The 14026-nt window shown below is 35.0% G+C and overlaps 1 protein-coding gene and 1 pseudogene across 1 annotated transcript; one reads left to right on the top strand and one right to left on the bottom strand.

Annotated features, from left to right (window-relative positions):
- Window positions 1–592: 592 nt before the first annotated feature.
- Window positions 593–5587, top strand: LOC120207532 (aspartic proteinase 39-like). Its single transcript, XM_039206982.1, has 10 exons — window positions 593–1085; window positions 1651–1780; window positions 1882–2129; window positions 2534–2761; window positions 3300–3462; window positions 3646–3719; window positions 3837–3921; window positions 4054–4120; window positions 4796–4867; window positions 4962–5587. The coding sequence occupies exons 1-10, from the start codon at window positions 862–864 to the stop codon at window positions 5126–5128; spliced, it is 1458 nt and encodes a 485-aa protein (XP_039062913.1). The 5' UTR covers window positions 593–861; the 3' UTR covers window positions 5129–5587.
- A 1163-nt stretch (window positions 5588–6750) lies between these two features.
- LOC120207490 lies at window positions 6751–8690 on the bottom strand (annotated as a pseudogene).
- Window positions 8691–14026: the final 5336 nt, after the last annotated feature.

The raw sequence follows: 14026 nt of genomic DNA on the forward strand, positions 1-14026 counted from the left end.
TTTAAATTTACGTCATTGTTTTATGGGATCAAAAATCAAATTAAGTTCGAATTTATAAAGTTCATTGCAAAGACGTTAATTAATCGACTAGGTACCGATTTAGGGCGTTGTGGGGGTGCTAATCCTTCCCCACACGTAACTGACTTCCGAACTCGGATTTTGGTAACGCAGACCTCAATTTGTTGTTTTAATTAAAATTAATTTTTATTTAAAATGACAAAGTATTTTTGGGTGCCCAATCACACCCTAATCAAAGATTGGTGGTGACTCTTCGAACCGTCTTTTTCGATCGTAAAGGAAATTCAAATTTTTTCGAAACGAGATGTCTTTTAAATCGTATATGTTTTTAAAATAAAAAGAGACAATTAAGAATTAATGTGGTTTTTAAAATCTCACATTTTTTCGCCTTTTAAGAAAAAATCGTTTCGACACCTATGATAAATTTAATTAAAACTTTAAATAATATTATAACAAAACCCAAACATAGAAAAGAAAACGATATATTAAACCATGTATTATCAGAACTACATAGAAATTTCACTGCAAAATCGTTGCCAACTGAAATTTATTGTCAAGGGCACTTTCGTCTTTCCAGGTCTGCTTCTTTAACGCCTATATTTTTTATCCCCCAATTTAGCTGGCAAAGTCATCAGAACACAATTCTCATTTCTCCAAGTTTCTTTTCTAAAAAGAATTCTCTCTCATTGCTTAAACATTCCTCTCTTTTCTTTTCTCTTCTCAATGCACAGAATCAAACAAGGTCGATCTTTTAATTTCAATCTAACTTTATAAAGAAATACGCCCCCCTTGTTTTTCCTTTTTTTTAAAAAAAAAAACTTGGTTCGTAAAGCCTTTTGCGAAATGCGGGCTCCCAGTCTGCTGCTGATCTTGGAACTTTCAGCAGCGTTGTCGGTGGTTCTCTGTGTTGTTATCCCACTGGAGAGAGCTTTTCCTTTGAACGGTTCAGTTGAGTTGAGCCAACTTGTTGCTCGTGACCAACTCAGACACTCACGAATCTTGCAGGGTTTAGCTGGTGGAGTCGTCGACTTCTCTGTTCAAGGATCCTCTGATCTCTATTCCGCCGGGTGATTTTCGCTTACCCTTTTTTTGTTTCTTTATTTATTGTTTTCACTTTTACGGCTTTAAGGTTCTCTTTGGGTTTTGCATTAATAGGGCTATTTTTGCTCGTCAGTGAATTTAACCTCATAATTTTTTTTATAACTTTTATTCCTTAATCCGAATTATAGTTTATGTTCTTCAATGGGTTTTCTTTGATGAATTTGTAAAGTACGAAACTGGCTAAATTTAGGTTCTTTTTACTGAATATTGCGATTACGTATTTACTTTGTTTTCAGCTTTATCTTTACGCTTCTTTTGACAGCTGAAGACGTGGAAGATAATGAATATTGAAGGAAAAGAAGAAGATTACTTTTTAACCCCTTTGGGTTATCCAAAGATGAAAACTTGTCTTCTTTTTCCTTAATTTTTTTTGGTCCTATCGCTAGTGTTCTTGTCATTCAATTTTGTCCATGTTCTCTTTAATTGCCTTTGCTTTTCATCGATTATTTTAACACCTATTGGAATCTAGATAGTTGCATTGATTTTGTTATTGAATGTTTTTTTTTTGTATTTATTTATTTGTTTGTTTAGGCTTTATTTCACAAAGGTGAAACTTGGATCGCCTCCTAGAGAATTCAATGTGCAGATAGACACTGGGAGTGATATATTATGGGTGACTTGCAGTTCTTGCACTAATTGTCCCCAATCCAGTGAACTTGGAGTAAAATTCCTTCCTTTTACCTCAATAATTTTGACAAGTTTTTGGGGGAAAGTGACAGTTGAGAATGTAATCGCTAACTTGTTTTGTTGTGCACTGTACAGATTGAACTCAGTTTATTTGACTCTTCAAGTTCATCATCTGCTAAGCTGGTTTCTTGTTCGGATGCAGTGTGTTCTTCAGAGTTTCAAACAACTGCAACTCAGTGTTCTCAGAGTAATCAGTGCACTTACTCCTTCCAGTATGGAGATGGAAGTGGGACTTCTGGTTATTATGTAGCTGATATGTTGTATTTTGATGCTATTTTGGGACAATCTTTGATTGCCAATTCTTCGGCTCTTGTTGTATTTGGGTGAGCTTCCATGAGACAATAGAAATTTTCTTTTTGCTGATAATATAGGATTAGAAGGAACCATAAACATTCAGATAAATGGAAGACAAGGAGGAAATATAATAAAGGGGCCAATCATGTTGGTCTATTATGATCCTCAATTACAATGGTGGAATTGAGCAACTGGAATGAGGTTAATGTCAAATTAGTTGAGTTCTGCTAGTGCACTTTTATTTTTCCATAGAGGAAGGAATGTAAACTTCATCATTTAGTTCATAGTATATTTCATCTTCCAAAAAAGCAATTTTGTTTATTTCTTCTGTTGGCTATGTCTTTCATCAAATAATAACTTAATTGCCGTTTTTCTTATGTTAATCTCACCATGTTATAAAAACTTATTCCTCTCTGGACATTGTTGGAAACAGGTGCAGCACATATCAGTCTGGTGACTTAGCTAAGACAGATAAAGCTGTGGATGGGATATTTGGCTTTGGCCAAGGTGATCTGTCTGTTATATCACAATTGTCATCACGGGGAATAACACCTAGAGTTTTCTCACATTGTCTGAAAGGAGATAACAGCGGAGGGGGTATAATGGTTCTTGGTGAGATTTTGGAGCCAAGCATTGTTTATAGTCCACTTGTTCCATCCCAGTATGTCCTCTTTCTTGCATACTTTTTGTAGCCTTTGTACTTGCTTCTTTTACTATGATGGTTTTGCTCTATTTTCTTGAAGTGGAACATTTTCAAATATTCTTGGTAAAGCAGTTCAGATATGTTCATGCTGCAATGACATAAGTTTTCTTATTCCCTCGGTCGGTCTAAATGGGTCAGATGCTTTTGGTTGTTTTGAACTTTATTCTGCTTATTAGTGCATGTTCCTTATATTACCACTACTCCTAGGAAATGTTTGCAAAAGCTTGGCCTTTTTCCTATCTCATATCCTTTTATCTCCCACTCTTTCTGATAGTGGGACAGGAAGGAGTTTAGGCGTATGAAGGGATATGGAAATGCCGTAAACTTGCTTATTTGGTTATTTATTTTTTGATGGTGAATGGATGTTTTCATGAATAATCTCTGGCTTTACTGTGCCAACATTTCTTTTGCAAACATATGATCTTTCAGTTTCACTTGGAATATATGGCTACAAATTTTGTAGCAGGTTGACAATTTCCTTGTTTAACATTTTCAGGCCTCATTATAATTTAATTCTACAGAGCATTGCTGTCAATGGACAGTTGCTGCAAATTGACCCAGGAGTTTTTGCAACATCTAATAATCGTGGTACTATCGTCGACACTGGAACAACTTTGGCATACCTAGTGCAGGAGGCATATGATCCATTTGTTAGCGCTGTAAGTATGAATACCATGAATGTTTTTTTCAGTTCTCGTCAAACTAAAAGCAATGTAAATGGTGACATAGGAAACAAACATCTCTTCTGAGATTGCCACCCTGAAAGCATTAGGTAATTAGTTATATTGCATTACTTTACTAGTAATGTGCTCTGAAGTTGACTTGCATGTTTGAATTTGCAGATAACTGCTACTGTTTCACCATCTGTTACTCCCACCATTTCTAAAGGAAACCAGTGTTATCTAGTCCCCACCAGGTCAATTCTATAGCTTTATCTCTTATGTCGTAATCTCATACCTATCTTTATTTTTTGTTTTCCCATGCACCTAGCAGCACTTTATGTAAATGAGACTGATATTTACTTTGTATTCAGTGTTAGTGAGCTATTCCCTCCTGTTAGTCTAAATTTTGCGGGTGGTGCATCAATGATGTTAAAACCAGAAGACTATCTTATACACGTAAGTTTTTTTTCCTTTTCTTTTCTTCTTCTTTTGGTCAATTCTACGTAAGTCATTATGAAGTAAAAATGACTGCTTTTATGGAAATTCAGCTGCATGTAGTGTAATGGGTCCTTTTTTGTTTGTTTGTAGCAGGATGGTGGTACAATGTGGTGCATTGGTTTCCAAAAGGTTCAGGGTGGAATGTCAATTTTAGGAGGTCAGTTATGGTTTTCTTTGAATTGAATATAGCTTGGAGTTTGGGACTTATTTTTGTGTTTTCTCCATAGTATATATCGAGTGCTAGTGACTTTGCATGAACTCGTAAAAATCATCAAAGTTGAGACTTTTTTATTGGAGGTCTTTGGCAAATTGTACCTTTACTGAACTCATGTCATAATTTTGACTCGTAGGAATCACCAAAATATGGTTGTATACTTTGGAATTTTCACCAACTCTTTTAATATGGATAGTAAAAGGGGAACATTCAATTCATATAGAATCAGTCTAAAATTAAATTTATCATTATTTATTTGTTATTATATATCATTTATGTGAGGTTTATTATTGGAAAAATATTAAAATAGATCCTTTCCTTTCCACACTCAAAATTAATAATCTAAAATTGATGTACTTACAAGGATTAAATACGAAAATGGGGTTTTTGTTGATTTTATCCTTATCCACTGAAAATTGAAGAAACTTTCTTTTCGGCCTATTCACATGATACCCTAATCATATGATATCTAAGCTAAAAATTTCCATGGAACTATTATCAATTCGGGTCTCTTGGACCCTATTTCGTGCCTGCTATTTTGCACTAGTGATAATTTCACCATTTTGTTTACTTTCTTACAGATGAATGTAACCACTTTGTGGCTTACTCATTTTGCAGATATTGTGTTAAAAGATAAGATATTTGTATATGATCTTGCTCATCAACGAATTGGATGGGCAAACTACGATTGTAAGTTCAGTTCATTAATTATATTATATCCTTTTTTATCCTGAAGTTTTATTGCTTCAGTTTGCAACATTGTATCTGAAATTTAACTTGTTAGGTTCGTCATCTTTAAATGTCTCCATTACTTCCAGTAAAGATTTCATAAATGAAGGACAGCTGAGTGTGACTAGCTCGACCAGCGAGATGCTATTCAAGCTTATGCGTTTGAGTTTTGTAACTTTCCTAATACAACTGTTAGAGTTTGTGGAGTTCCAGTTTTTGTAATTTAAACCCTACAGTCTGGAAAAGTTCATTCTTTCTTCAGTCTATATAGTGGATTGTCCGATCTTTATTTATAGTGATCGGAAAGGGTAGTTATCCCCCACAGTGTAAGATTCTCATATGGCCTGGATTGCTTGTGAACAGATGGGGACATCTAATCTTCTTACAGATAGCTTGGCTTGCTCCTTGTAAAGGACCATTGTTCAGGCATTGCGAAAGCTGTATATTATAATCTCTCTACCGGAATCGAGGTGTAGCATGGGTACGAACAATGCTTGCTTCAGAAGCAGGAAAAAACGGGTACTCGTTTCTCTTTTCCCTGTCACTAGATTGGGTTTGGATTTAGTCAGAGATGCAGAAATGGACAATTAGTGTCCAAGTTTGAAGTCAGTTTTGTAAACATCATTTGTTTGCCTGGTTTTTGGTGAAATAGGCAATTAATGATGATACTTTTTCATTTTATTTCTTGTGTTAAGCCATATGCCTAAACCTTATTGGTAACAAGCAAATGTAAGAAATTTCTTTAAAAATCCTTCATTTTGAATGTTATTTCATTTTGGATGAAGAAAAGTGATCAAGTCCTGATTTTAAAGTACAAAATTCAGATTATGCTAAGCAGGCAACTGGGAAGGTGTTTAAGAAATTCTATATGCAGGAATAGGGGCGTAAACGAGCCGAGTCGAGCTCGAGTATTGTTGAGCTCGACTCGACTCGAAAACTCTGAAATAAAACTCGACTCGAAAACTCGCGAGCTTAAAATTTTCAAGCTCGACTCGAACTCGAAATCTTGAACTGAAGCTTGAGTATCTCGAAAAAGCTCTAAATAAAAAAAAATCTTAAACTTAACTTGATTGAAGCCTCAAATTAAAACTGGAACTTGAACTTTAAATACATGAAAATTTTATTGTATTTTTTAAAAAAAATCAATACATAAATGTTAATATTATTAATAGTTTATTTTTTAAAAAATAAAACTTAATATATTATATTTTTGAGTTGTTCACGAGCTTTTCGAGTCGAATATCAAGTAGTTCGATTCGGCTCGTTAAGAGCTCTAGTCGAGTTCGAGTCGAGTCCATTCAATCTGAGTATTTATCGAGCCTTGATCGAATCGATCTTGAGTAGTTCGTGATTTGTCTCGTCTTATTTATAGCCATATGAAGGAAGGGCACAAAACAAAGCAACGCAGAACATATATTGCACAAAACAAGTCTATTAAAAAAAATTATATATCCTCTTAATATAAGTCATCTTGATTTCAATTCAATTAAAATTATCAAATTACTTTTATTTTAAAAGATATTTAATATTATTATGAAGATGCTTATATTTTTTAAATATTTTTTATATAAACAAGTAAAAAAATTAATATTTAAAAATTGATTCAAGACCAATAACTTTTATATACAAAATTAATTCGGATTTAAAAATATTTTTTGTTGCTCAGAGATGGATGAAGTTTGGATATTATATATTAAACACCAAGTTTATACAAAAGAAATGAAAAGCAAGTAGACTAGTGAAGCCAATAGATAAGAATAAAAATAACCAAAAGAAGAAGCTATTTTATTTGAAGTTGAAGAGAATAATGTTCTGCTTTCCCCCAATTGTCAGCTTTTGTTTCTTGAATCAACCTTAAGTTACTTTAACAGGAGTTCTGCACCACAAATCCATGGCTTAAACCAAAGTGTCACAGACAATTGAAAAGCTACAAAAGAATGCATAATTACTTACCCAAATGGGGTTTGTTTGATGGACAATAGCTCAACATCCAACTGCAGGTTAGAGAAAGATGCAGAAAATGAGGGGACAATACTAATATTTCAGAAACAGATGACTGTTACCTCAATCGTTGCATTTGGAGGGATTTCCTGAACTCCCTTTTTTCCATATGCTAGCTCTGCAGGAACTATCAGCAGTCGCTGGAAACAACAACCTATTGGTTATACTCTTGAGGAAATGGTATATGCATATGTGTATGTATACACAAGAAAAGGAAATGGTATGTGTATGTATACACAAGAAACATAGATGAAATGGCAAGCTACAAACAGGTGTCACCTGTGTCACCTGCCCTCCGACCTGCATCCTTCAACACCGAGGTCCAATCCCTTGAGCACATTTCCTCTTTCAGATTGGCCAATATCAAATCCATAAGGCTGCATGAGTTCAAACATATCAGTCTGATCATTTGTGTTAACTGCACTCTGCATTAACGTCATTGCTAAACAAATTTGTACGAATACGAGACGGAGTTTGCAGTAGAAGAAAGCTTTAGCCACATTTAGGCCAAGTATCTCTTAACATTATTAATCTCAAAGCTGGGGTGGATTTCTAAACTTGAATTTATAGTCTGTGCATCAGGTTAGCAATCAAAACATTGGATCGTGCAGGCTCGAGAAACAAAATCCCTGTTTGATCTTCTGGCAGAAGATGTCCCCGAGTCTCTAAGCTGGATCAATAGAATATTACAATTCTGGTTATAAGGCACAAGAAAGGCTATAACATCTTGCTCTTACCGTTCCCCCTCCGATACCAAGTCCTTGTCTGCTAGTCATAAACGTGACGGCTCTCCATTTGGCAACATAGTGAACCTACTAATAAACAACCATACCGCATCAGTAATATTCGAACTTATGGGGATGAACAAACACAATTAACGGAATGTTTTCAGATTTATCAAGGGCGATATGTATGTTTTAAGTGTATTTGAGATTCTCTCCTATCTCATTGTATCACTTTAGCTTTCATCAAATACTAGACAGCATCAAAATGTCACCGTTGACGTTTGATCATTGATATTAGAGACTCAGCGGTCCAACATGGTGGAAGTATCCCAACTTTAATGATAAGTAATTAAGCGACATTCGCGGTTCATCATTCCGGTAGGAAGTAAAATGAAAACTGATCATAAAGTTACATCATAGAGTATTTTAACGAAATCTAACTAGTTCACAACCGTACTGCAATCCGAGACCCCTTAACAGCCTTGACTCCACTGCCGACCTTCAAATCATAGTACCTGGAGAATATTGTGAGAGTCAAAATTTGTATAATCACTTCCATTGTAGAACATACAGAAGAAATCAAATATGCTATTTCATTGTTTTCTCCTCTAAGCCAAAGAAATTAATATATATGTAAGATGTAGAAGAGGTACAAACTTGAGCCCATTGGGAAGAGTTATGAATTCACTCTCAGGTATTTTAGCTCCTCTGAGCTGCAAGAATCAATATAAAATTGCATGAATTATGCATTGTAAGGACTATTTTTTTTAATAGACATTGTAAGGACTAGATTTACAGCTCTTCGACTTGTGCTAGCTGCCTCGGCCACATCAGAGACATGCATTGCAGCAACTGAATCAGTCAAACAAAGTTCATTAGAACAATTAAACCTATAACCACTTACCCATTATTGAGTAACTTATTTAAACCAAAACACCATGAAAGTTAACTGATTATGAGAGTTGAAACTAATGGGAGAAAAGTAGTGGTATCGATGTTAAAGAACTAACCAGCTGTGAGGAGAGAAGCAAGCAATGCCCTTCTTCCCTCCTGTTGCAAAGAAAGTGTAGACACCCGTTTTTGTCCGGGTTATAAATATTATATTTAAATTATATTATTATTATTATATTATTATTATATTATTATTATTAATGTTACATATTATATTTTACAGGATCCAGACCCGGTTACAACACCACAACCGAGCTGCCCACGTGAAATCTGCAACAAATCCACCAAATTCAAAGAATCATTCATCCACCGAAAGTTTAAGCAATTTTCCAAGTCAAAAACAAAATACCTAATCCATTACCTACCCTCACTATTCCTACCTAATGATGCAACAAATGAAGAAAAAAGGGAAAAAGACAAAATGACATTCAATGATAAAATGGAGATGCAATTATGAGAGACCAGACGGAGAGGAGGCCAAAACGTGAGAGGAATGAGGGAAAAAAAAAGAAAACAACACTTCTCGTAATCTGTCGGATTCTCGCCGGAGATCGGGATCTCGGATCACCATTCGGAACGGTCAAAAGTTGCGGAAGGCCATCACGAACAACATATTGAAAAATCAGGACGATCAGACGGTGGACGGTGACGGATCGGAGAAAACAAATCCGGGCGGTTTTTAGCCTCTTGCCGGTGATCGGAATATTTGATCAATATTCCGAACGGTCAAAAGTTGCGGAAGGCCATCACGAACAACATATTGAAAAATCAGGACGATCAGACGGTGGACGGTGACGGATCGGAGAAAACAAATCCGGGCGGTTTTTAGCCTCTTGCCGGTGATCGGAATATTTGATCAATATTCCGAACGGTCAAAAGTTGCGGAAGGCCATCACGAACAACATATTGAAAAATCAGGACGATCAGACGGTGGACGGTGACGGATCGGAGAAAACAAATCCGGGCAGTTTTTAGCCTCTTGCCGGTTATCAGAATCTTTGATCAATATTCCGAACGGTCAAAAGTTGCGGAAGGCCATCACGAACAACATATTGAAAAATCAGGACGATCGGACGGTGGACGGTGACGGATCGGAGAAAATAATTCCGGACTATTTTTAGCCTCTTGCCGGTGATCGGAATCTGCGATCAATATTCCGAACGGTGAAAAGTTGCGCAATGCCAACACAAACAACCTATTGAAAAATCAGGACAATCGGACGGTGGATGACGGCAGATCAAAGAAAATACATCCGGACGGTTATCTTTGTATCTTTCCTGATTTTCACACTTTAATTTCTGTTATTTTATTTTAATCTTTTATTTTCTGTTTTTACCATTTTAATCCTTAAGGTTCATGTTTTGCGCTTGGGTCATTTTCCATATGAGTCATTTTCATTTGCAGCTTAATACATTTTAGTCCTTAAATAGGTGTTTTTGTGTTTCTGATTTCGTCTCCATATTTTACGCGTATTCAATTTTAGTCCTGAGTGGTATTGTATTGAGCTTCTGTTCTTTATACATTGAACTGTTAATTTTCGCATGTTTCATTTTAGTCCCTAGGTCGAAGTTTGCATGTTTTTAATTCTGTCTATTTATTTTATGGTTCATTTAATTTTCGTCCTATTGTTGATTTGTTTATTTTCTGTTGTTTAGATATTTGACCTTCATATTTTTGCATGTTGCACTTTAGTCATGAGTGTGTTGGGATTTATTCTGTTTTTAGTCCCCTGCAATAGGAATAGTTTCATTTCAGTTCTTAGTATTTAATATGGTATAATACTAACATTTCTACCTTAATTCGTATTTTATTTATAATTAGGTTATTAAAGTTTTATTTGATATCATTTAGTCCTCGTTTTAATAAATATATTTATTTTCTGAAATTTATAATTTGTTGTATTATGTTTTCGTTTGTTTTGTTTAGGTCATATTTGTTCATTAAATATAACTATGTATATAGTATATATTTTTAGTTATAAAATGTGTATATAATTTTTATGGAAATGTCACATTGCATGATATTTTAAAATATTGGTTTAATTAATTTTTATATGACATCATTTTAGTATGGTTTGCATGTTAGCCTCACGTGCATAAACTCAATGTATTTACATAATTTAATTAAAGGTAATATCTTTTTAATTTAAAATTATTTTAAGTGGGTTGTCTTAACTGATTAGATATCCGCTTTTGATGATTTTAAATTAAAAGTATATTCCATCAGTGACACCTAAGAAATTAATTTATCGCTTTTAAAATTTGGGAATGGAAGAAAAAGAAATATTCGGCTATTTAAATTTATCGAGAAAAGATAGTTAGAACTTATCTAAGATCTGGTCTCGATATTTGTAAATAATCGAATATTCTTTATCTTTCTAAAGGCCTGGTAATTTTAATTCAATCTATTTTGGGTTCTTTTGAATTTTGTAAAATTCATGTGGTGTTTTGTCGGGGATCATAAATCAAATTAAACTCGAATTTGTAAATTTCATTGCAAAGACATTAATTAATCGACAGGTACCGATTTAGGGCGCTGTGGGGGTGCTAATCCTTCCCCACGCGTAACCGACTCCCGAACTCGAATTTTGGTAATGCAGACCTAAATTTGTTGTTTTAATTAAAATTAATTTTTTTTATTTAAAATGGCAAAACATTTTTGGGTGCCCAATCACACCCTAATCAAAGATTGGTGGCGACTCTTCGAACCCGTATTTTTATCGTGAATGAATTCCCAAATTTTCGAAACAAGAGGTTTTCTAAAATCACATTGTTTTTAATTAAAATTCAATCGTAAAGAGAATAATTAAAAATTGGTGTGGTTTCCAAAATCTCACCCGGGACAAAAACCGTTTCGACAGAAAGAATTGCAGGCTTTGAGTTATTATCATCAGAACATGACATTGTGCCTTGACATTGCAAAAAAAATGGTTCTCTTTGGTAGTCTCTTCCCTGAGATTCAAACAATTGTAAAGATCATTTCAATATGATTCATATTCATCCTATTTCAAGAAGACTGCCTGAAAAGGGAAGTGAGAAGAAAGGGTTGTGGAGGAGAAAGATTATCGTTCGAGTTCTACTCCCTGAAGAAATAGAGAGCGAACCCGTAAAAAGAAGATTGTTCGAGTTCTATACTCCTTGAAAAAAAAAAGAGCGAACCCGTTTGCAGAAGATTTTTCAAGTCTCACTTACCTTGAAGGAGGAATGGGACAAATCCCTTATCAAGTTTCAAAGCGAAGATGAATTTGGACAAAAACGCGTTGTCTTTTTATCTTTGCCCTATTCTTGTTAACACAAGAATAAGCAAAGAGGGGCAACTGTAGACACCCGTTTTTGTCCGGGTTATAAATATTATATTTAAATTATATTATTATTATTATATTATTATTATATTATTATTATTAATGTTACATATTATATTTTACAGGATCCAGACCCGGTTACAACACCACAACCGAGCTTCCCACGTGAAATCTGCAACAAATCCACCAAATTCAAAGAATCATTCATCCACCGAAAGTTGGGCAGTCTCGTAGGAAGATTATTGTTCGAGTTCTAGTCCCTGAAGAAAATTGGGCAGTCTCGTAGAAAGATTATCGTTCGAGTTCTACTCCCTGAAGAAATAGAGAGCGAACCCGTAAAAAAAAGATTGTTCGAGTTCTATACTCCCTGAAGAAAAAGAGAGCGAACCCGTTTGCAGAAGATTTTTCAAGTCTCACTTACCTTGAAGGAGGAATGGGACAAATCCCTTATCAAGTTTCAAAGCGAAGATGAATTTGGACAAAAACGCGTTGTCTTTTTATCTTTGCCCTATTCTTGTTAACACAAGAATAAGCAAAGAGGGGCAACTGTAGACACCCGTTTTTGTCCGGGTTATAAATATTATATTTAAATTATATTATTATTATTATATTATTATTATATTATTATTAATGTTACATATTATATTTTACAGGATCCAGACCCGGTTACAACACCACAACCGTTTCGAAAAATTAAAATTCAATCGTAAAGAGAATAATTAAAAATTGGTGTGGTTTCCAAAATCTCACCCGAGACAAAAACCGTTTCGACAGAAAGAATTGCAAGCTTTGAGTTATTATCATCAGAACATGACATTGTGCCTTGACATTGCAAAAAAAATGGTTCTCTTTGGTAGTCTCTTCCCTGAGATTCAAACAATTGTAAAGATCATTTCACAGCTTGGCGACTCTGCTGGGGACTTTTTTTAGAGAGTCAGGCCGATAGTCGATTAATTAATTGTCTTTGCAATTGAAAGTTATAAATTCGTTCTAATTTGGTTTTTGATCCCCTGTTTGATTTTAATGTTGTTTGTTCGGAATTTGATTAGCAAATAAATAGTTGTACTGATCTGTTTGCTATTTGTTTCAGATTAATTATGTGTTTAAAGAGGATTGATTTTGGAGTGTTTTGTAATTGTGTTGTTTTATTTTCGCTTTTCCTCACACACTGCACAGTTGCATTTGCATAACATGAGCTAAAACCCCGCTCTGTCCTATTTAAGTAGGAGTGAGAGACTACTCCCTCGTGTGGTTTTCACCTCCGCATGGGATAGTGGATCGCTCCTGGAGCTCACGCCTTATGGTCCTCGTGATGGTATTCACCTCCGCATGGACATAAGGAGGTGTGTTCCCTCGAAATTGAACTCGGTCCTTAAAGCCTGTGACGGGCCAGGATTGAGGGTTCGATAGCCCAAGGGGGCACCGACAAGGACAATTCGAGAACCTATTACTTTAGAACCGAACCCAGCATATAGTAAACATAGAGCCTGAACTTAGGTCGAGCCTAACCCGAACCTTAAAAATCCCGTGAGGAGTGTACACAAGGAAAAGCTTATTGGGTCATTTATTTTCGTTTTTGTGAATAAATGCATGCGAACTAGAAATCATGCGGTTAGGTTTATTTTCTCGAACAAGCATGCGAATTAGATATCATGCGGTTAGGATTATTTGCAAATAACAAAAGCATGGAGGTAGATATCATGTCGGGTAGGATTTACTAAGCATGATTGGGTAGTCAGCATGTGAGGGTAGGTTTTATTTGTTACGATACTCATTATTTTGTTGTTTATATTATGTGTACTAACCCATTTTGGTTTTATGTCTATTTTATTTTTAATTTATTGCATTTGCATATTCATGTCATCCAAAGGTGTTAATTCGCAAGTGATTGACTAATAAGAAGGCTGGTCATAATGAGGCAAGAAATTCTTAACCATGTAATCAAAATCGAAGATCCGGAGGCGTTCATATGATTTATGAAGAAGGATATCTGATGAATGAAGAAATTTGAACCTGATTGAAGACCGATCCACAAAGAAAGACATCCTGAAGATGTTCCCTCAGGAGATAGATGCAGTAATGCCAAAGACGAGAAGACCCTTCACAAAGACGTAAAGAGCACTTTCCATTGAAAGTGGAGAT

The sequence above is a fragment of the Hibiscus syriacus genome, unplaced genomic scaffold, assembly GCF_006381635.1.
Source record: "Hibiscus syriacus cultivar Baekdansim isolate YM2019G1 unplaced genomic scaffold, ASM638163v2 tig00014862_pilon, whole genome shotgun sequence".
NCBI lineage: Eukaryota > Viridiplantae > Streptophyta > Magnoliopsida > Malvales > Malvaceae > Hibiscus > Hibiscus syriacus.